This window comes from Triplophysa dalaica, chromosome 8 (genome assembly GCF_015846415.1).
Source record: "Triplophysa dalaica isolate WHDGS20190420 chromosome 8, ASM1584641v1, whole genome shotgun sequence".
NCBI classification, from domain to species: domain Eukaryota; kingdom Metazoa; phylum Chordata; class Actinopteri; order Cypriniformes; family Nemacheilidae; genus Triplophysa; species Triplophysa dalaica.
In genome coordinates this window covers 7,646,113-7,669,274 of record NC_079549.1, presented here as the reverse complement: position 1 = coordinate 7,669,274, position 23,162 = coordinate 7,646,113, and the positions used below count along the sequence as shown (strand labels likewise).

At 36.8% G+C, this 23,162-nt stretch overlaps 1 protein-coding gene across 2 annotated transcripts in view; it reads right to left on the bottom strand.

The window, feature by feature from the left end:
* The window catches only part of myo1b (myosin IB), a 151,570-nt gene that overhangs the window by 4,917 nt on the left and 123,491 nt on the right, over nucleotides 1-23,162 (bottom strand). Inside the window, exons 15-23 of one of the 2 annotated variants that reach the window (XM_056754921.1) lie at nucleotides 14,522-14,584; nucleotides 14,166-14,366; nucleotides 11,211-11,437; nucleotides 9,801-10,001; nucleotides 9,178-9,271; nucleotides 4,713-4,862; nucleotides 4,497-4,565; nucleotides 4,304-4,390; nucleotides 671-757 (exon numbers count right to left, since the gene is read on the bottom strand). In XM_056754921.1, the coding sequence (XP_056610899.1) occupies nucleotides 671-757; nucleotides 4,304-4,390; nucleotides 4,497-4,565; nucleotides 4,713-4,862; nucleotides 9,178-9,271; nucleotides 9,801-10,001; nucleotides 11,211-11,437; nucleotides 14,166-14,366; nucleotides 14,522-14,584 (1,179 nt within the window). The remainder of the gene's footprint in view (nucleotides 1-670; nucleotides 758-4,303; nucleotides 4,391-4,496; nucleotides 4,566-4,712; nucleotides 4,863-9,177; nucleotides 9,272-9,800; nucleotides 10,002-11,210; nucleotides 11,438-14,165; nucleotides 14,367-14,521; nucleotides 14,585-23,162) is intronic. The other variant, XM_056754922.1, reaches the window with a different exon arrangement.

The window sequence follows — 23,162 nt, the reverse complement described above, 5'->3', positions numbered from 1 at the left end:
AGGATGTGCACAGGACATGGTTAGGATAGTTGGTTTGTGACAAACAGGGACCTAATACAGGGACAGGGAGAACTGAGGCTGTTAATAGAAACATGAATGAAACGCAAAGTAAAACAGTTTTTCTTTGAACATGATCAGTTTTATGTTCACAAAACCTTTTTATCCTGAAGTCATAAAAAAGTGGAACAATCACAACACAAAGGTTCGATAAACAACAAATTTCTTAAACATCAAATAACTGTAAGGCGTACAGAAAATAAACGTTGTTTCAGAGTTGTCAGGTGTCTGGGCTAAGCTCAGTATATTTACTGAGCCTGGATCTGCCCCTAACAGTAAGAAAATGGAATCATTAGGTATTCTGTGCAGTGTGCAGTGTCTAAAGTCCTTAGGAATTTAGAAGGGTAAGGCATCAGTCTCTAAACAACTCGGTCAATGCTTTTTTACAGAGCTTCATTAAAAGAGAAGATTTGTTTCTGTTGTATTGACTGAAACTCATATTTTAAAACTATAACACTAAAACGTAGACCTGTGGAATTCTACAGAGCATAGCAGGTGGTTAGGTCACACTTAGAGGCTGACTATATGCATACTTTATACTCATCCCCAAATGAGTCCAACACTTTAGCTTGGGGAAATGTCATGAAGACAAGTTGCAGTGATTGGAAGATACCTTTAATCCCAACCAGAAGGCCCAAATGACAGCGATGGCGTGTTTACGCCTGGCTTCCTCCTTTAAGTGTTTCAGCTCTCTACGTGCCTGTGAAAGAGGGTGGGTAGAAAGTGAAGAAGGAAGAGAGAGAAAACTTGACCTTAAATTAATGTAGAGGAGAAGAAAAAAATTGAAATAGCGCAGAGTTAGGCAGCATAATGTCAGTTCCATGGAGATGTACACATCACAGCTGTTGAATTTACTGCTTGTGAAGGGGGACTGACATTGTCATGTTTTTTCCTGTGGAGAACATATCTTCACATTATATTAGAGAAAAATTGATGAGAACAAGGAAAAACTATCAAAAATAGAAGAGTACAACTGAAATATTAGGAGCACACAACAAAAACACCTGAGGAAAGCAAAAAACACTCAAACGAGGCAAGGAAGAGATCAGAGGTACAATGAGAACATGCAAAGAGATGTTCAAGTTTGTTTGTAGATGACAGGAGATAATGTTTCAATGTGTTAGACATTGAACACTTCCCATAGAAGAAATTTATGTTGTCTCCTGTGACCATTATTTTGGTATTTTATTAGTCCATTACCTTTTTTTATTTAATTCAAAGGGATTATATCATTATACACAGTCTTTATTAAATTTTGTATCAATCTTTATGCATGCAGTATAATCCGTAACCACTTTGATTCAGTGAATGAGAAGCTGTGTTAAATCGATAACTTGTGTGTAATTGTTTTATCTCATTAATAAGAGTGGAACTTTTCTAAAACTAAAGGGACTGCTTAATAAAATGGACCATTTAGCATATACAGAGGCAGTGCCAGCTGGTCGGCTGCCCGCAGTGTGGTCTTGAGGATACCCGTCTGGATGTGCTTGCTTCAACGGTGATCAAAGAAAGTGGGTTTAAGGGATTGTATTCAATGCCTTGTCTGTACTCCTCTCCTCTCTCTCTGCCCAACACCCCATCGATTCTCCTTACTTATTTAATTTCAATAGAATGTGAATAGCGCATACATGACAGATGAGGTACGCTCTAGGAATATTGCTCAATGGGATTATGGTCTAGTCTACCTTGCTGTGAGGCTGGTGTTTACTGCGAGTTTTACGCTTAAGCACCGCAGTTCTCTCCGGGCCTGTATATCGTTACCATTTTTAGGGATAACTAATACAATTATGAGAGTTTAAAAGTGTTTAGAACAGAGGTCATGCAAGCTGTATGCTTTAAGCAACGCAATTCTCTCCGGGCCTGTATAGTGTGACCATTTTTGGGGAAAATTAAAAAAAGATGAGAGTGGAAAAGAGGTAAAAGGCACAAGAATTACCTAAAATTCTGAAACAATGAAATTAAATCAGTCACATGTTCAGCAAGGACAGATGCAAGGACAATTTAAAATACTAAAGATCATAGGTAAATGAGAAAACAGAGGAGCTGAACTAAGGCCATTCAGAAGAGTTTTCAGGCAAAAAAATAAATACATAAAATGACATTATCAAAAGTGTGTATACAGCATGCACACAGCATGCATAGTTTGGAAGTAAAAGTTTAAAATGAGAAAGTCCTTGTTTAAGATCTGAACAATGAAAAATGTATATTATTTTTAAACAGCAGAACAAACAGCCTTTAACACACGTTTAACATATGTCCACATTTTTACTCAGAAGAATGAAAGAATCAAAACAAATACATCCAAATAGACACATCATATTTGTCAGAAGACTTTTTCTTAGTTTCCTTATCCAGCTCATCTAGCTCCTGCACTCCTTGTCATCTCAGTGTTTGACTTTGTTCTGCCTTCTGCCATACTATAAAAATTGGCTAGCTTCTTTGAAACTACTTAGATTTTTAGGAAAATCACACAAAAATACAGAAGTATAGCCCAGTATTAATTATATGAAACTGTATGATAAATTTCCTCTACCGTTTTTTTACTTTACCACAGTAAATATAAAGCATACTACAAAGTGTATAAATTGACTATAGCTAATCCTACAGAATAATACTGCAGTATATGTTAATATAGTGTGATTGTTACCATTATATTCTACAACTGTAATATATAATACAATCTACTATAGGAAATACTAAAGTATTCAACAGTATGTTATGTGATGTGACACAACTGAGTATGTGTTTATGTCTTATGTTTTAAATTAAGTTGAAAACAATGTATTACAATACCAGTATAATTGTATTGTTTATTTATTGTTTTCCTTACATAAGATTCATATTTAATACTTAATAGGATGGGGGTGTCGAACTTTAAATATTTACCCACTTCTGTCCGTCCCTTCTCTATGAAGCGTAATGCCATAGTACATAGTCACTGCAGAAGATGGCGATAATTAACTATTTCAGTTTGTGATACAGTAATAATAAGAAGAGGTCAAACAGCAGCGCTACTCCGAAGGCAGAACAAACTGTAGCTTTTGGTCACGCTACACCGCTACTTTCGTAAAAAAAGTTATTAACTACTGGAAAAGCTACATTCTCTCAAGCTACTGAAAAATGTAGTTAAGTTAGTTAGTAGTGTTGCTACTTTAGCTACTCCCCAGCACCGCAAAACACTGTTGTAATGCAACGACCCGCAGATTGTTATGTGAGCGAGCGAATTCACAAAGAACCTCCTCCTACTAAACCTTCAGCACCTCCTCCTAAAGACGCTTCAGTTCCCGGCGAGCCTACACAAGTAAGCAGAGATTTCCGAAATGTAGGCAGACACAGGGTATCAAAAGTTAAAGCGGCCGTAAAACATGGGGTTTCTGCCAATCTCATATTAATCTTGATTACCTATAGAGTAGTTTTGCATACTTCGTATCTTCGAAGAGTATTTAGTTTGATCACATTTATAAAAGATAGATACACCTTTAAGATTGTTTCCGAAAACATACAGTGCGTGCGGGGGGTGGGGTAGGCTCAAACAAAGCATGTGCGCACCCATTGTTAACAAAACATTGTTCACTCACCGCATGTCCAACATTTTTTAGGCTGGGACGGATCCATATATCAGTTTCCAACCATCTCCAAAACCAGCGTTATATCCACAGTTTATATAACATTCATTACCCGAATGCAGTGAACAAACAAACACCTGAACTTCGCGAACGTATGCTCTCTCTCTCCTGCTTACAAGTGAAAGTGACATCTGCGCATGTTCCTTCTCCTGCTGCCGCGTGGGCATTACGCGTGCTTTTCCGGGAGAATTGTCCAATAAGGGACTAAGAAAAATTGTTACAAAACAGTTTTATACGTTTGAATAAAAAATTCCGAAACCTGTACGATCGCTGGGGGAGATCGAGCACAGAAATACTACATAATACGCCTAACTCATTTTTTGACCAGTTGACCAGGTTAAGCATGAGAAGACAGCACGTTTAACATTGTTAAGAAGTCAGAATGCATGACACACCGTTGCACGGCCACTTTAAAGTCAAAAAGATGTGACTGGAAGGTGTAAATCGGATCTGGAGCAGAAATTCATTTTACACTAGAAAGCTAATAATAAGCCAAAGCAGTGCTGAAGCTGCACTGTTGTTTCATTGGAAATCTAAACCCCGAACTTAAAACTTGACCTTTCTTTGAATGTCTACTTTCTCTGTATAGTAATGAGTGAAAGAAAAATGGGGTGGAGCACCTGATTTCCATGCCAGTAAGCTGCAATAGTCGTAGCAGCCTCTTCACAGCGTTTCTTGTATTTCAGCTCTCGCAGAATCTTCCGGGCCTAATAAAATGTTGTAGTAAAAATCAAGAAAGGATAGTAGTAGTGATGCTAATATTTAGTAAACTAGCCCCAATGTGTGTTAACAACATTTGAAATTAAAACTCACCTTCCATCCTCTAATGAAAGACTGAACCACTAAGGCGGAGCATCTGGTTTTTTGGTACTTCTTTTGTTGCTACAATCAAAAAGTAACCGGCAAGCAAATAAAGCATATTGAAAATAACACAAATTGAAATTAAACCATCCATATTATTTAAATTTAAGGACAATACTACAAAACAATATTAAAACAGAGTTGGTATGTGTAATAAATGAAGCTCACCGCATATCTTCGATACCAGGCGGATACCACTACCTGGCTCTTTTTCAGAAGCAGAAACTGAGTGCGACACTTCCAGCCACGGAAGATTTTCTGGATTAGAGTAGCCAGGTCCTCTAGGCACTCGCTTCTCTTTTCTTCCAAGAAAAAGAGCTGGAGAAAAAGAAAATCATAGACTGTTCAGATAGGGAGCCAAAATCCAATTGCTTTTGTGTACTTTAACAGCCAAAACAAACACATGAAATCTGATTCATATGATCATAGTCATATTTTACCATATTTAAAGTGACCATATGCATACTGTTAAAATATAAGGAAATCAAGTTGTGGAAAACAGTTACTCTCTTAACATTGTGCTGACACCTATGAAATAACAAAAGCAAATGATGTATAAATGCCAGAAATTGACAGGCATTTCTACAAACATATTTTCACGCATTGTGAAGAAGGCCAATGAAAAGGTTTTTCATCTGCCAAAGGATCCTTTTAATGACAAAAATAAATAAAATGTATCCAAAATAAATGTATGAAAGGAATAACAAGCTTTGGTGTTCTTGTGGGTTTGGTACCGAAACTCCTGGCGCATATGACCACAAGGTCTTCTGTGCTGTGAGACAATTAAAGAGAAGCAGCACTTTCCGCACGCATCCGCAGATGAATCACAAATGAATGTGTACACCGTTTCCAGTGAACATTTGTCACTTACTGAATGTTTGGGCAAATAAATATGAATTAACACTGTAAATGCACCTAGTTCGTAACTTAGACTGAACTTTAAGGTGCATGATACAAAAATAATAATAATAATAATAATAAAGGAATATTACCAAAATCACTGCATATAGCAAGCATGCCGCAGACTTTAACAACTTGTCATTCTCTGCATTGACAGCCAGCATGCGTGTCAGAAGGACGGAGAAAGATGGCGCAGGAAAAAAAAGGTGAAAGGGACTTAAATGGTAAGATACTTTATTGCATTCCTCCTTTATGTGAGTTAAATAAAGTAACTATTGTTTTTCATTGGTATTGAATTTGACTCCCGTTTGTAAAAAATATTCATAATTATCAAGTAATTTTGAGGAGAGATCTAGTAAGTGGCACAGAACTCCTACGTGATGTTTAAGGAAAATGTCCAATAATTTTACTATTTGTGTCTTGTGTTTTGAATTGTGTGTTAAAATTGATAATATCTCATTGAGCCGATCTATATAGATATTATACTACATAGCGACGTTGTCACCGATCATCATCTTATAACATGCACACTTCAGAAATCAGCCATATAACTCAATATCGACAGGGTAGAACAATTACCTCGACTACTAAAGATTGTTCGTAAAGAACTTGCCATATCTGACTCCTTTAATAACCTAACCAACAAATACAGAATCGCTTGATGACATGACCAGCAACATGGGCACTATTTTCTCTAACACATTAGAAGCATTCGCACCTATGAAGTCCAAAAAAGATTAACGAGAAGAGTGCATCGAAGATATAAAACATTGGATGACTACTAATTTCCTTCTTTAAAAATCTATCAAAACAGAAAAAAAATGTATGGCACCAAAAGCATGTAAACAGAATATTTTGGATTATTACTTGCAAATTGAAGGCTGCACTTTTACTTCAAAAACTACAGTAAAAGACCTAGACCTTATTAGACAGCAACCAATCATTAAAAAATCACATCTTAAATGTCACAAAAAACAGCCTTCTTCCACCTTAGAAATGTTGCCAAATTACGAAATATTTGATGTGTTGACGCAGAAAAGCTTATTTATGCTTTTGTGTCCTCAGGTTTTGATTACTGTAATGCTCTACATTAGATGTTGTCCTGCATCATCAATAAACAAACTACAATTAGTTCAGAATGGAGCTGCCAGAGTTCTAACCAGGTCAAGAAAATTCGATCACATTACCCCAATGTTATCATCAACACTTTAAATGGTTAACCCATTAAGTATCGTATTGACTTTGAAGTTCCATTTAATTACTTATAAAGCCTTAAACGGTTTAGCCCCTTTATACATTACAGAGCTTCTACCACATTGCCACCCATCATGATCTCAAAGATCTCAAAACTGTAGACTTTTTAACTATTTCCACCAAATGGGGTAGAGCTTTCTCATACGAAGCACCTAAACTCTGGAATATTCTTCCCGATACTATTCGAGGGTCAGACACACTCTCCCAATTTAAATCTAGATTAAAGACACATCCTTTTCAGCCAGGCTTTCACTTAATGTAAAGTTAATGAACAGCAGCTACGCAAATTATTCTTCTCCTGCCCCCGCCGGAAGTGAGAGATTCCGCCAGGCCCAGATGAACCTCATATGCCCATCCTTAACTAGAGATTACGCCAGCTACATCTGAAAATCATGTGCCATCCTCCTGCGAGAGCCTGATGAGTGACCATCCCAGCACCATCTACAGGACTATCACTGGATCTGCACCGGCTTACTTCCACACTCTCCTGCACTCCTACACCCCATCAAGATCCCTGCGTTCAGCAAACCAGCGGCGGCTTGTATTGCCTTCCCATAAGGGCAGTAAATCGCTCTCCTGCTCTTTCTCATTCAAAATTCCTTCCTGGTGGAACATTCTTCCTAACTCTGTCCGTTCAACCACTTCTCTCACAACATTTAAAAAACTACTTCAAACCCATAAATACTTGACAAACAAATGAAAAAAAAAAAAAAACACTAACCCTTTCTCTCAACGGGTAGTGGTCTAGCTTTTGTTGAAACCAGTAACTTTGTATTGGCACCTAATGTATTATGGATCCTGTATGAACTATCGCTTATTGCTCCTAAACTCTTTGAAAGTCGCTTTGGATAAAAGCGTCTGCTAAATGTCTAAATGTAAATGTAAATGTCAGGCAATTCCATCCCCAACCAAGAGCAAATACGGACTACTTTTCACATTAAAGCTAAATTTACAATACTTGGTATTTAATGCTAAACTTACATCACATGACAGCAGTTTGAAGTAATGGCTGCACTCAGGGACTTTGATCGGAGGTTGCTGGGTGGTTTTCTGTGGGGAGTGGGGGGGGGGCTTGTTGGTTGTGGTTTGGGGGGGTTTCATTTGTTGGGGCTGTGTGGGTCTGGTTTGGTCTTGTTTGTCGTCGATATCGGAAAAGAGAGGAATAAAGTTACATTATGCCATTAACTATTTTTCCCTGGTTGTTCCTCTGTTGTCTGTTGTCAAACGCGGAATGGAACCGGGTTGGACCTGCACGGTTTCGGCGGGTGGGGCTTCCTGGGTCGCGGCTAGTGGACTCTCCCTGTTCTTCGTGGACGTTTGCTCGGTGGCTTTTGGTCGGGGGCACTGAGTGCAGCTATGACACTTCATAGGAGATCTGGCTCTACCAGGGTTTATTTTTTCTCAATTTAGTCATCAGTGGAATTTGGGTTCCTCGCCAAAGCAGGGCAGTGTTGGCTTGCTCACCGGGAGACAGCATTTATTTATTTATTAGATATTATTTATTAGAATGATCTTGCTTGGTCTATAAACACCATGCACTGTGCTGTGTTTTACCGTTCAGTGTTTTTCTGTTTTTCTTATTTGCTCCTGTAAAGCTGCTTTGGAACAATGCACATTGTGAAAAGCGCTATATAAATCAATTGAATTTGAAATTGAACAAAACTTTTTTCAACATACTAAACAAGATGGGAAAATGCTATTTCCACAATTCAAGTTGGAACATTACTTAATGAGTAGAGCCGGGATGGGACTGGAACTGGGGAGAGGATGGAACATGATTTTTAACTCATTAGGATAAATGAAGAAGGGAGATAATGCTAGAGGAATGGTAAACATAAATGATCTGTTAGAGCGGTGACTGACGCTAATACAGCACAATGGTTGTTGGGATTCTATGGTATTTCTCAGGTGGAGTCTCTTTTCCCATGTTAACTGACTGACACTGAAAGGGGAATGGGGTCGGGAATAAGTGAAACCATGTGTGGTTTGCATTTCTTTCTTTCACAAGGGAAGTTGCTTTTTTTAATACGAGAAAATTACTAAAATTAAAATAAAATTACAAAAACCAGAACAATATGCAATAATACCAAAATGTGGAGAAAGAATATTTGTTAAGGCAAGGTAAGTTAATGTGTTTATAATTATGGATTCAGCAAAGTCAGCAGTTTTGCAGTGAGTGAGCCAGTGGCAAGGGACCAAAACTCCACTATGGATGTATGTATGTGTATAAGAGTGGGAAAAAACCTTGGGAGGGGAGAGAATAGACTCAACTCGGAGAAACAGTTCTCCTCTGAACAATTTGGATTATAGAGTGTTGCATGAGTGCATGAGTCTCTGGACACTACAGATTCACTACATGAATGCCCTAATGTACTGTTAATTCCCTTTCAAGTATTGCACAATGGCCGAACTACTCCTTTGGACTAAAAAAGCTTTCAGCAAAGACTGTGAGCAGTCAGCAACCTTTTACTGAACTCACCGTTCTGGGGTTCCTGATGAAGATCTTGGAACGTCCATAAGCAAACTCCTCTACAGGCACCTGTAGGTCTGTCAGGAGAACCTCAACGCCCTCCCTGATAGAACACATGGCATCAAGCTGTCAATTGACCATGTCATTCACATATAGCACATACATTGAGGTACAGCAGTTTGATACCTAATATCACATAATGCAGAACTTTTAAATAACATTTTAAAAGTGTGGTAAGATGTAACCGGTATGGTATCCCGTACTATAAATTTGTGCTCTGCATTTCATCCATCAACGTGAGCGCGCGCGCACACACACACACACACACAGCAGTAAGTATTAAACACATTGGGGGTTAAGGTGCCTTGCTCAAGGTGTTGGTAATAAGAGTGGTCAAGAATGTTGTTCATTCACATACATTTCCTGTCAGTACTAAGACTTACTAAGACGCTCCGGCTAATAAGTCTAACTCTCTAATCAGGCCACAACTGCACATTAATTACATTTTAGCATAACAACTTCAGACCATCATGTATTTAAGGTTGACTTGGGCTCCACATATTCTGGTCTGGTCCAGGTCAGGTCTTTAAAATAATTGAATAAATACAGTTTAAAGAGCTGGGTGGTCAAACCTGGCTGATCTGTTCCATTGGGGCCATGTTTGCTTGCAGAGCATCTTGTAGCGTTCCAGGCAGGGCTCATATGCCTGGCGAAAAGCATAACCAGCCCTTCTCACACGTACATTTTCCATCAAACCCAAGTAGCGCACCTGATGACATACTTGCGAGTCTGTGAAAATGTGGGGTGCTTTCTTGTCATTGGGTTTGATACACCTGAAGAACAAGAACTTAAATATTACATACTAAATATTAAGTGAAAGTGTAAAATATTGCCTGAATCTTACAAGTGCAAGTGTTCAAATATTTATGTGACCTCAAAATAAAAAACACTTAAATAAAATGAGAAGTATCATATGTGGGTTTCGGATTTGGCAATGATTTTGCATTTGGAATGGATCCTTTTTATCAAAGAACGGCTACAACATTTCAACGTTTTTGTGAGCATGTGGGTGTCATTTACTAATTTGAGGAGTAAATCTACAGGTAGTGCATTACATTTGCTGTAATGTTTTTATTTAGATCTCTTTGTTAGTTATTTTCATCTTGTTTGTTTTATAATCTTTGTGGTATTTATGTTTTACCACCAAAAGATAAAAGGTAAAGAAAAGTCATATTCAAAAATATAAAAAAAGGGGAGAAAGTATTTTAGGACCATTAAGAAGTTTTCCTGCTATGTTTTTATGATGATTAAGGACTTCGATCCCCCAATTTTCTTTTCTGTAATGCAAGATTATTTATTGTATGTGTACATTATGTAGCCTACTTATGTATTGTATAAATAACATTATTGAAGAGACCAGGTTTGGATCCTGCAGGCCTATCAAATTAAAGGGCACCAAATTTAGCCCTTTTACAAAATGTATTGAAAGATCCACAGAATGTGACTGTGAAGTTATAGCCCAAAATACACTTTTATTATACATTGCCCTAAATGTCAAGATTTCCCAGTGAGGAAGAACACGCTGTCTTGGTGTTTCTCTTTACATACAAATAAGCTGATGGTATCCGCCCCATTTCCAGCAAAAAGCGGAGGGTTTCCAGTAACAGTAACAACAATACTGAAGAGAATGGTCACATTATGGTAACACTGCAGATACCATAATATATGCTCAGACCATTTTACCTTTTAAATTTCTGTTGAAAGCCCACTTGTTTTTGATTGCTTTTAATCAGCCAGAATGTCGATTGTGATCTCGTGTCATGTTTTTCACTCTTTATTTGGTTTTTGTTTGTTTTATGTTTGACTGTAATTGTAATTAATTGTATTCCTGTTATTATTCTAGTTGTTATGCTTATGCTATACTATTTTGTCCAGCATTTTGAGCAACTTAATAAAATATGCTTTAAAAGAAATAATATAAAATTCATATAACATATACTGAAGGTTATTAAAAATGGCCATGTGGTGGTTAAAATTTGTACCTAATGTAGTTTGGGTTCTTGGTCTGCAAGTTCTTCATAAGTGTCCCCACTGATGCTCTGAACTGCAATCCAGCTGTGGGAGGGCGCTTAAGGTTGACCTTGGCTGGGTTGCCCTCAGGAAATAGAAGCTTTATGAGACTGTGATTAGCTTTATACATGGCCTGGGATAAATCTCTGTAGAGTAGGTCATTGTTCTTATCCACAAATCCCTCCACCCGATACAGCACCTGTGTACACACAATGTTAATTTTAATTACACTTTGTTACACATCTTTACAATGCAAAACAAAACAATGCAGACTTTTGCTAAATTATGCTCACAAATGGCAGATTTAGGGGAGTTTGGAGAGTAAATTAGCAGTACTGAATTTATATTCCTTCTTTGCCCTATTACTGCCCTACTTATTTGTATGACACAATTTGCTATAACTTATAAAGCTATCTTATTCTTGCAGTACAAACCCAAACATGCATGAATAAAAGTGGATATTGACGTTCATTTTATTGTATTGCATTGCCAATCATGTTTGGCACCAGAGCATACGCAGTGAGTGTTGCACTATGTTTCATCATGCTAGCAAACTAATAACTAGATGCCCGATTAGCATCTGTTTCTATGGTCCGCTTTACGTAGGTCATCCACCAAATTGGAACAGTGCGAGCTGGTTTGTGTTGCCAAGTCTGCAGCTTTCCAGTGGAATTGGCTTACTTTTTGTTAGTACCTACTCAGTGAGTATGCCATTTCAAATTCAGACTCTGTGTACATTCATGCTTGTGAAATGCATTGACTTCATTTGTGTGTTACCCTCGGAAGCTGTTCAGTTTGACTCTGCGGTCCGACCATATTCATCGTTCCCTTTGAATTGTTTTATTAGGTCTTGTTTTTATATGTTGGAACACTAACCTGTTGCTGACAACTGATTAAATGACAAGAAACACTTATTAACAAGCCAACGGGTGTAAGGCCTTAAAGCAACACCAAGATGGTTTTCAACGACTCTTAACTCGATGAATTTACTGTCGCTGCTACCTAAGCAGCACTCTATCGGCTGAAATCACACTTGTTACTTTGGTTTGAGGGTTGATTCACAAGCCCCGCCCATCACCTGCTTTACAGCATACGTCCATTTTACTCATAGCCTGGGTGAAGTTAGCCAACATCTAACAATAAGACAAAACTCTCTAGTTCAACACAAGCCTCCAAACCTAGGCAGATCCAAGTGAGAGTGATCGGACACGAGCACAAACACGAATCGATATCTGATGGACTTACACTCTGTGAGGAGAGCTGCAGGAGGTAACGGGTTGCAAAAATGATGAAGAGATAACGTTAGCCTTCCTGCGACTGGATTTGAAAGTCTTTAATTGAATTTAATTTATTGGTAAATACAACTCAACTCAACTTAATTTATATAGCGTTTTTTTTCAATAACAAAGAACCTCGTAATGAAATAAAAATAATTCACATGCAGTCGGCTAACTGTGCAGAATGTATACGGTTTATATAACACAAAGGCACTGAATATTTAGGTTAAAATAACCTTCGTCCACATCGAGCAGAGTTTCTTCAAAGAAAAAATATGTGCTTTGTCGAGTAAAATAAATCATATCAAAATTAAAGTTTGTTTCTCAGTCTGTTGAGGCTGGCTGCGGAGAAACGCGCTCCTCCGAGGCGCACGACTGTATAGCCTATATCACTAAATACTGCCTTCTTTTAGAGGTTGCCAAGCGATCATGTTTGTTAAAAAAATTTGTTATGGTTATTTTGACGAGGCAGGCAAGGCCACAATCACTCATCTCTGTTTTAGTTTGGGACTTAAAAATAACTGCATGTAAGTGATTATTTTTGTACTTTTATAAATAAAAAATAACTCCAATAACCCTTATTTTTATTACCAATAATTTATTTTATTATTATGAGTGCATGAAGTCTAAAACTTTTCAGGAGGGTCATAAGCTATATTATATTTATATTGGCTGTTATATAATTTATATTAATGTATTAATATCATTAATTTATAAATGATTGGAAAATTAAGATGTTTTTTTCCCGATGCTGCCACAGTGGTATCGTCTGGGTGAAATGAGATGTAAATCTGGGTGTCATCAGCATAACAGTGATAGGAGAAGCCGTGTGACCGTATGATGGGTCCCAAAGATGTTGTGTAGATGGAATTAAACATCCATATTAAAAATGCAATTGTTTAGTCGTGCATTTGTCTTCTTTTTCCTTCAGTTGTATGATAATCATGCACATTTTATTTCCTTTTTTGTTATTATTTAAAATTCTCAAGTATGTGTGATTTAAAATAGTTAACTATTTTTAAAGATATCTTATGCACTTTGTATCCTTCTTTTTTGTGTCATTTCTATGTCGAATCTATCTATCATTAAATATTGATGACGACTGACAACAAACATACCACAATTTTAAATCTACCATAATCTCGTAATTTTATAACAAATTAATGCCTTTATTATCGCATATGTGATGGGAAAAAAGACACTAAGGAGAGGTTAGAACTCCGGTCTCTTGCGTGAAAAGCTTTCCATAAGCGCTCTAACGCTTCACACCACTAGAACAGATGCGCTTACCGTGTCACTTTTTCTACTCACAAGAAGATGCTGTTGGGCGGAACGAACGTCAACGACTTCGTCAACAAGACTGGCTCATTGTAAATAGACACTGTTCATTTAATCCATAACATTACCAGTTGCGCAGCATTTATTAAAACTTATTACTTGTACAAAATAATTGTTAAACAACTTAAAGTATTTAGCATTAAAATTACTGATCACTGTTTGAATGTAACATGACTATTTTTGTTGTTGTTATTAGTGACCTTAATGTGCCACCCATCCACAGAACAGAGTTGTATTTTAAAGCAAAACTGTGAGCACATGTTGGGTGTAAAAACATTACAAAGAGACAAAGATTAACATTAAAGGTCTCACCTTGCCAGCATAGTGTTGGATGCGAAAACAGTTGTGTGGAAGGCTGTGGTCTGTGAGGAACTTGGAGTTTTTGCTCTGTCTGCTCTCAAAGTGCTTGTGCTCAGCACAAACAGTGTTGAGCTTGTCCAGGAAAGTCTCATCCGTTACTGTGCCGGGCCTCAAACACTCCTCATCCAACATAGCTAAAATCCCATTTTGGTTCTGTAAATAAAAATTGGGATTTCTTTTTTTTCAGGCCATCAACAGTATATGCTAGTATGTTCCCAAAAATGAACTTTAATCTGATAGGCTCTTGATTCAATATGTTTGGATTGTCTAAAATATCACAAAATCAATATCGTCTTAGACAGACTTACATTTTCGATGAGGTCACATATGATGGCATTGTTGAAATACTCAATGTTGGTCCACTCAATTCCCTGTAGATGAAAATGAATGCAGATCACTGATGTGTTTCCCATTTCTCCATCAGTTTTCCTTTCTCATGGGTTGCTGCTTTCCTAGAAAGCTGTCTCAAGATAATGGGCATCAGAAGAACAGAAAATGTGGGCGAGTCCACCCCAAAAACTTTCAGAATGGAAAAAACGCAGCCACTTTACCAGCAGTTTTAGTGGTGTTATCAGAAAGACAAGAAGTTTTGAGTTCTGTTTATCCAAACTTGATATTCTACATTTTAACATTACATATCATCGTACAAGCATTTATTTAAACCAAAATGAAAAACTATTTGAAAAATTGCTAACATGTATTTAAAAATAAAATTTATAGTAATGTTAGGGGCAGGCGCCGTAACAGGGGAGGATGAGGATGATTCTAAGTCCCCTTGTTTCGTTTGGGGGCCCAGCAGAAGCCGCGTGTGTATATGCCTGTCCCCTTATGACATATGTGGTGTGTGTGTCCCCTTAAAAAGACGTAATTGGATCATTCAGAGAAGCAGCACTGGAGCTGCAGCGCTAAACAGTTCTGAATGTGTATCGACATTGCGCAGCGGCGGGAAAAATCAGGATATCAAAAGAGAACCATGAGAGAGAAGAGAGGACGAGACAAGGAAAACAATTAGACACCCAGTTTTTTTAAAAACAAGGTGATTTACGTTCCCTGTTTTGTGTTATGGTCATATAAGCCGTTTGAATTAACATAAACTATCAATGCTATCTTTTACACACCCAAATGTTTTGTAACACAATATGCCAAGGAAGTATTTTTATGCATTTCAGAATCGTTTGATTGTGATGAGCTTTAGAAAAGACAGAAACGCAACAAAGGCTAAACTAGTCCATTTATGTATATTAAAGCTTCTCACCTTGCAATATTTTTTGAATCCTGTTGATAAACAGTCCTAAAAATCATTTAAGATTATATCTGTTTTCTCTGTTTTAATGATCCGTTGTTATTTTTGCTTGTGTGAAACCTGTTGTGAATAGGATGATATTAATAATAATACAAGTTATACAAGTGTTTGGCAAGCATTTCTTTATCTCGTCTTATTTAAGAGAGAGAGTAAACTTCTAGAAAAGATGTATTGTTGTTTGCCATTTTTAAATGTTACAATTTTATTGGTGTGTGTTTCACAGCTCAAGTATAGGCCTACTGTATGTGTGCAAAAGTATTTGTAACTCGGTAATGTAATTCATATTTTGGTTTAGTTTTTTATGTATGGACTAAGATTAATAAATTAATAAACCGTTCAAATTTATATATTTTTTGTCTCTTATTGAAAGCAATATGCAATAACTCTTTGGGGGGCCCGGAGTACAAATTAGCCAGAGGGCCCAGAAACCCTAGCGGCACCCTTGGTTAGGGGTAATAGGGAGGTCTTTATTGCCCAATTAGTTGGCATTCATTTAAAAATTAAAATTTAATACATATAATCAATAACACTATTATTATTCCATAAAGTATGACTACTCATATTAATGAGTTTAATTAATATGGACTCTGAATAAGCCAAGTGGAATAGATTTAAGAAATCAGCAGTGCCATGGACATCAGGGCTGTAGCTAAAATTCGGAATGGAGTTTTATTTATAAACCATTCATCATATGGAAAAGATTTCACTGGCGGCACTCCGAAAAAAAAATGACATAGGCCTATGCGCTAAATTACTGATGGTAAATTTGAGTGGATCTAATATCAATGTTCTTAAAAATTGGGTGGATCCTGTCCCACCCACATACAGTGGCTCCAACACACATGCTCAAGACTAATCTCATCGAGTCTGCATTACTAATCTGAGTGGTTCAAGAGAGAGCTTTTTAACACTGGGACACATCAGGTAACCTATTTGATTTTCTTAGGTTAAGGGTCAAGAGTGTTTGCTATTTTTGCCTATATCCATTTAAGGCCTATAATTAAGGATGCATTCAAACAAACAAACAAACAAACCAGTCCGAGAAACCTGGCGTATTAGAGCTTTGGTGATTAATATGAAAAATAGCTTTTCAATTTTTTAAACGGAGAGATATATACCCAGGACGTTCACACTATAACATTAAACGATAACTAAGTTATAACTTTTAAAAATCATACTAAATTAAGGAGAATAGCCGAGTTCACTTCACAACTAGACCAATACAGATACGAGACACGATATTTTTGGAATAATTTGTGTACGAATAACAGAAAAAGGCGTTTGGGATGGGGTGTTTTAAGGCAGAATATTATACTTATTGACTTATTGATTATTGATGTATGAGCAAGCTGGCAAGATATGCTTTGCGTCCCTGTGATGTGATGAGGAAAGACAAAAAGGGAAAGACGTTTCAGCAATGAAGTCATAAAGCAACAGTTGTACTGTGTTTGTTATATTCAACAAAAAGACACTGATGGACTGTTATTCTTTTCTGTACTAAACTATTATTTACAGTTTACTTTTCGTTTTCAGAAAGAAGGATCACGGCCCACCAAAACTCTGCCAGAAGTTACTGTCTCTCTAAACGTGATATTACTACAAATTTTGGAGTAAATATAAACAGTTAATACACCACATTTAGGTTAGCTATACATCCATTTATGTGACAGTAGTAGCCTACTGCCTCGTGCGATATTAGAATTAACTTAACTTTATCGTCTGCTGGTGTGGACGCAGATTTTCTTTACAGTTATCTCAAATCCTGAATGTATCCCTCAAATGCATATTGCAGAACAGCTTGTTATTTCTCCAGACATTCTTCACTATTTCCCCTAGGGAGTGCACAAATTTACACTGGGAGTGCATGGCTGATACCAAAAAGCTTGTTGAACATAGCAACAGGAACAAAGGGGGGGCGAGGATTTGGGAAAGGTCAATTGCAGTCACATTTGGCCCTTTAGAAAAATAATTATATCAGAAAAGATTAAGTAATTTTGTATTTTATTTAGGCTCACAATTGCGGTCACATATGGTCCTTTAGAAAAAAAGATGGAACCCATTAGGTTTAAACAACAAATCAGACACAATCAGGGCCACATTGGATGAAACAAGCTGAAAAATAGCTGTTGGCTAATTGGACTGTAAGTACACTTCCAGAAGTAGGAGGTAGATGCAAGTGGGAGGAGGGTTCAAGAATGGTGAATGTGGATTGGGTAGACTGGTCCCTAGATCCCCGCGTCCCTCCTTAGCCTCCAGAACGGCATCTTTTCCCATAAACTTTACTGGAGTGATGCCAGAGAGTGGAATATTACAGTTGTGTCAGGGCACATACTTAGAGTTTTGAAAGTAAACAGAGCCTTAAACTCTGCAGGGACAATTTTGTTTACCTTGACTGGAGTGAGAAACTGTCCTACAATCCTACAAATCCTATATTTGAAAACATGAGCTCCGACTTTGATGAGAAGGCTATCCTTCTGCTTCGCCCAAAAGAATGACATCTGTTTTTCCTATTCTCCTTAGGTTTATATGGATTATTTTCATATACTTGATTAACAATATCAGGGTATTTATTGCGTTTAAAACCCTCACACAGTGACTGGAAGGTTATTGGCAGGTCTGTACAGACAGCCATTATTGACTTTGTCCTCTCACTCCAAATAAATAGCATTTTTTTATTCTGCATTTGTTAATATGGATCTCTTTTGATTGATTATTAAATTGTTTATGACATTTATGGGATGGTGTGGTCAAATTACTGTGATCAAAACTATCTTGTGGTTGATGCTTGCACGGAAAGCTAAATTTTTTTAGGGCTGTTTAGCAGACCCCCAAGATCTTTGAGTCAAGTCAACACTTTAACCAGCCTTTGTTTTGCGGTTCATCATGAAGACCTTTGTTTTCTTTAAGAAAAGCAACTTTCATATCTGCTATATAGTGAATTATATCAGGTGTCCAGCATTTTGTAGGTGTTGTTGAACTCATTACCTCATTCTTTACACATTTCCCCTGATACAATGTATGTTTGTACACCTGTGGTTGTTCTTGTTGACAGTTATTTTCACATTTTTACGAATGGTTTTCCCCACATAGAGTATAACAAACATTTTGTATGCAAATCTCAGAAGCGAGTTAGCATTTTAGCACTTCTGGCTCCATTGTGCCAAAGCCAGCTATAAAATAAACGTTATGACAATCGTCCGCGAGAGTATTGTCTGACGCAGGCTATAATATACGTCAGTGTCGGAAATCTTCCCCATATAGAGTACTGCAAAGATTTTTGTATGGAAAACCCAAAAGCAAATTTGCATTTTACTGCTTCTGGCTCCATTCCCCCAAAGTTAATGTTTTTTTGGTTTAAATGCCTAAAAAAAAGTCTGTAGTTAAATGAACCTCTAAATATTTTCACATTTTATTTCATGACATAAAACACAACAGTGTTTTAACACCTCTTGCTTTTTAAAGAATTTTTGTGTCTTAAAATGGTGGTTACTCACAAGATGCTAAAAGCGACTACATCCTTGCGGGGACATTAAACACCATAACCAGAGTTGGGAGGGGTTACTTTAAAAATGTATTCCGGTACAGTCACAAATTACTTGCAATCAGTAACGTAATCCAAGCATCACAATATAAGAACAATATAATTTGTTTTAGATTACTTTAGGGTCACATATGTACGGAGCCCTTTTAGGGACATGTTGGTGGGAAAAAATGAGAGGGAAGAGAAAAATATTTTTAAAGCTTTCACGTTATCTCACAAAACTTTTGCGTTCTCTCGCAAAACTTTTGCGTTCTCTCGCAAACATATTTGCGTTATCTCACACAACCATTGTGTTATCTCGCAATTCATTTGAATTCGGACAATTTGGTTTATAGACGCAGATTCCCGGACTAATAACTAGTGAGCTAAACGTTCTTATAACACAAATGACACCACATTCTACGTAACGTGAACTTGAACTTAATTTTCCACAAATCGAGACCAAGGCGGAAGCCGGCTGAGACAAGACCGAAGGGATCCTCTATAAAGGGCAAAACCCGAAGATCATAAGGCTACTAAAAATAATAATTAACTTCAGTGCTACATAATGTAGTATAACTTAAACCAGTTAAGATTCAGTAGGAGACCATTAATGTGAAATCTGAATTTGGTGAGATTACAGTGTGTAACATTTAAGTTATTAATGACAATTTTTTTAATAACGCTTTTCAGATTTACAGTCGCTTTGTAGACGGTCTCTTTGGACTACTCATTGTCTCAACTCTCAACTCAACTTTATTTATATAGCGTTTTTTACAATTTTCATTGTTACAAAGCAGCTGTACATGAGACACACACACAATATGCATACATACTTACACACATTGACATCGACACACGCAAACACACTCGCTAACACGCACAGTGAAAGCACACATAGGAGAGAGAACGACAGGTCAAATATTAAAAGGACTATAAATTCTTATATGCAATATTAATTATGTCTTACTTTTAAACTTCTATTGTCGCCTGCTCATATAGAGATACATATATATTCTCGTTTTGAGGAAGACTAGGTTGTTGATACTTGTCTAAGGAATAATGTGTTGTTTGTGTTATAACAACGTTTAGCTCAAAAGTTATTGGTCCGGGAATCTAGTATGAACCGCTCAATTGTTAATGTATGGAGCGGAATAACAGGACGTTTGAATGTTTTGCGAGATAACGCAAATATGTTTGCGAGAGAACCCAAAAGTTTTGCGTGATAACTTAAATATGTTTGCGAGCAAACGCAATATAATATTTAATATAATATTTTTCCCAACACCATGTCCCTAAAAGGGCTCTGTACACATGTAAATAAAACAAAAAAATATTTTTTATTTTCACAGAAGCGAAGTAGCATCAGAATTGTCTTGAGGTGCCTCAAAGAAGATTATCATATTAAATAGATATAATAAACAGGAATAATTTACTAATTTACATTTCAATTAACTAAATACATTATAAACGTAATATTTGTATAGGCTTCTTTGAAAAAACAAGCTGAAAAGCATTTAGGAATGGTTTATAGAAATTGGTTGCAAAGCACAAAAACACCTTACACTTCCACATTTTAAATAAATTACTTTAGTTTTCGAAACTGTAATTTGATTATTTAGATTTTTTCATGTAACTATAACGGATTACAGTTACAAAATGTTTTGTTACTCCCCAAGCCTGATCAAAACAAATAACAAGCTAACAAATATTGCAACATGCACACAAAAATGGCAACCATATCACCCTATAGCCTAAGACTGGTTGCCCACTGGAGCTAAGCAGGGCTGTACCTGGATGGGAGGCCTGCTGGGAAAGCTAGGTTGCTGCTGGAAGAGGTGTTAGTGAGACCAGCAGGGGTGGCTCACCACCTGAGAGGTTTAACCGAGGTTCTGACTCTCTGAAGTCATTTAAAATTCCATGATGTCCTTCGAATAGGAGTATGGGTGTAACCCCGCCATCCGGTCCAAATTTGCCCATTCGCCTCTTTACATCATGGCCTCCTAATCATCCCCATATGTACTAATTGGCCTCTTTACCCGGTCTCCTCTCCACCAATAAGCTAGTGTGTTGTGGGCGTTCTGGCACAATACGGCTGCCGTCGCATCATCCAGGTGGATGCTGCACATTGGTGGTGGTTGAGGAGATTGCACCTTCAATGTAAAGCGCTTTGAGAGTCCAGAAAAGCGCTATATAAATGAAATTTATTATTATTATTATTTAAAGTCTTAAAAACGTTGATTGAGATTTATTCACAAAATCATTACTTATCAGGGAACAAGTTTTTAATAAATTTTCAAAAAATTGTCTGAGGCTTTGTGGTGGTGATGTTGATATCGAGCGACCGTTGTGTAGTCTGTTTAAAGCCTCAAATTAGCTAATTACTTCTGGCGATTGTATTTAGGCTTCAAAAATAGCCGATACTGTGTTAGTTTGTAAAGATTATCTTGATAGACAAAACATGTAAGTATCACACTCTTTATTAATCAGCAAGCTTATTTTTTGCGAGCTTCCAAAGGTCTATGCTAAAAATGCCTATAAATGCCTCATTCATGCATCATACTCATATGTGACCCTGGACAACAAAACCAGTCTTATCGGTCAATTTTTCGAAATTAAGGTTTTGACATCATCTGAAAGCTGAATAATTAAGCTTTCTATAGATGTATAAGTTATTAAGGATATGACAATATATGGTGGAGATAATGACCTTTATAACTCTGGAATGTGAGTGCAAAAAAAACATTAAGAAAATCGCCTTTAAAGTTGTCCAGCAGTGGCGCTGTAGCAGGCCATCAACTCAAAAAAATAGTTTTTATATATGTAGGTTAGGAAATTTACAAAATGTCTTCATGGAACATAATCTTTACTTAATATCATAATGGTTTTTGGCATAAAAGAAAAATCTATAATTTTGACCCATACAATGTATTTTTGGCTTTTACTAAAAATTTCCTTGTGCTACATAAGACTGGTTTTGTGATCCAGGGTCTCATATTTAGCATAATACTTAGGTAATAGTGAATGAATGAACGAGTAAGCGAGCTCGAACACAGTTAGTGAAATGAGCAAACTCTCAGAGCTGCTCTGGAGAATGTACATGTGTTTATGTCTTGATATAGTGAAACACTCTTCGACCATCATGCATTTACACATTTTACATTATACAGTAAATTACATTTTTACTACTGGATTCTGTGAATCTATCTGCATTCTGCATGGTGGAAATTAGTGATTTATGTAAAAGAACGGCTTGATGGGTGGGATAGCAATTTCCTTGCTTCTTTCTCCTTTTATAACATTTGTGAATTTTTCAATAAAATGTTCATTCACTTTAGACATCTTTACACAGCAAAGGTAGTGCATCTGAATCTGAAGCGGCATACAACCACACAAAACACGGACCGTTAAGGCGGCTCTGAAACCAGTGTGATGGGTCAATTTTTCTAAATTGAAATTTTTACATCATAATAATTAAGCTTTCTATTGAGGTTTGTTATGATAGAGATAAAAACTTTTATTAAAAATACATAAATAAATACTTATATAGTGAAGATGTTAATCAGAGGCACTGTAGAAGGCCATCCACTAACAAAAATAAATTTTCTATATAACATGATCTATACTTAATATCCTAATGATTTTGGCATAAAAGAAAAATAGTTAATTTTGGCCCATTCAATCTATTTTCGGCTTTTAGCACCGAAAAAAAATTCCGGTGCTACTTTTCGTGTAATTGGACAGACCTGGATTCCGGTTCCTGATTGCATCGCTGCCGGCGGCTAGTTTGTATCCTCTGACACTTGCTTCACCTCACATTTGTTCTTGGTCTTAATATTAGTGTATTTTACTATCATTACCTATCACTGTCGTTGCCGAATTATTTATAACTTTATATTCTAAACCTATATTAATTGAAACGTATCGCCGCTAGCATAGTATTAGAGTGTTAGCTTGCCTTCTGTTTACACTGTGGAATATCATCTCCCCATATTTGTCTTTAGTGCTAACTGTTTCTCTTTTTAAGCGTATATACTAAGACTCATCAAGCAACCTTGGTAAGTTAGGATTGCACTTCATACCTGGTGAGTCATGGCTTCTATTCCTATTGTTGTTACTTGCACCT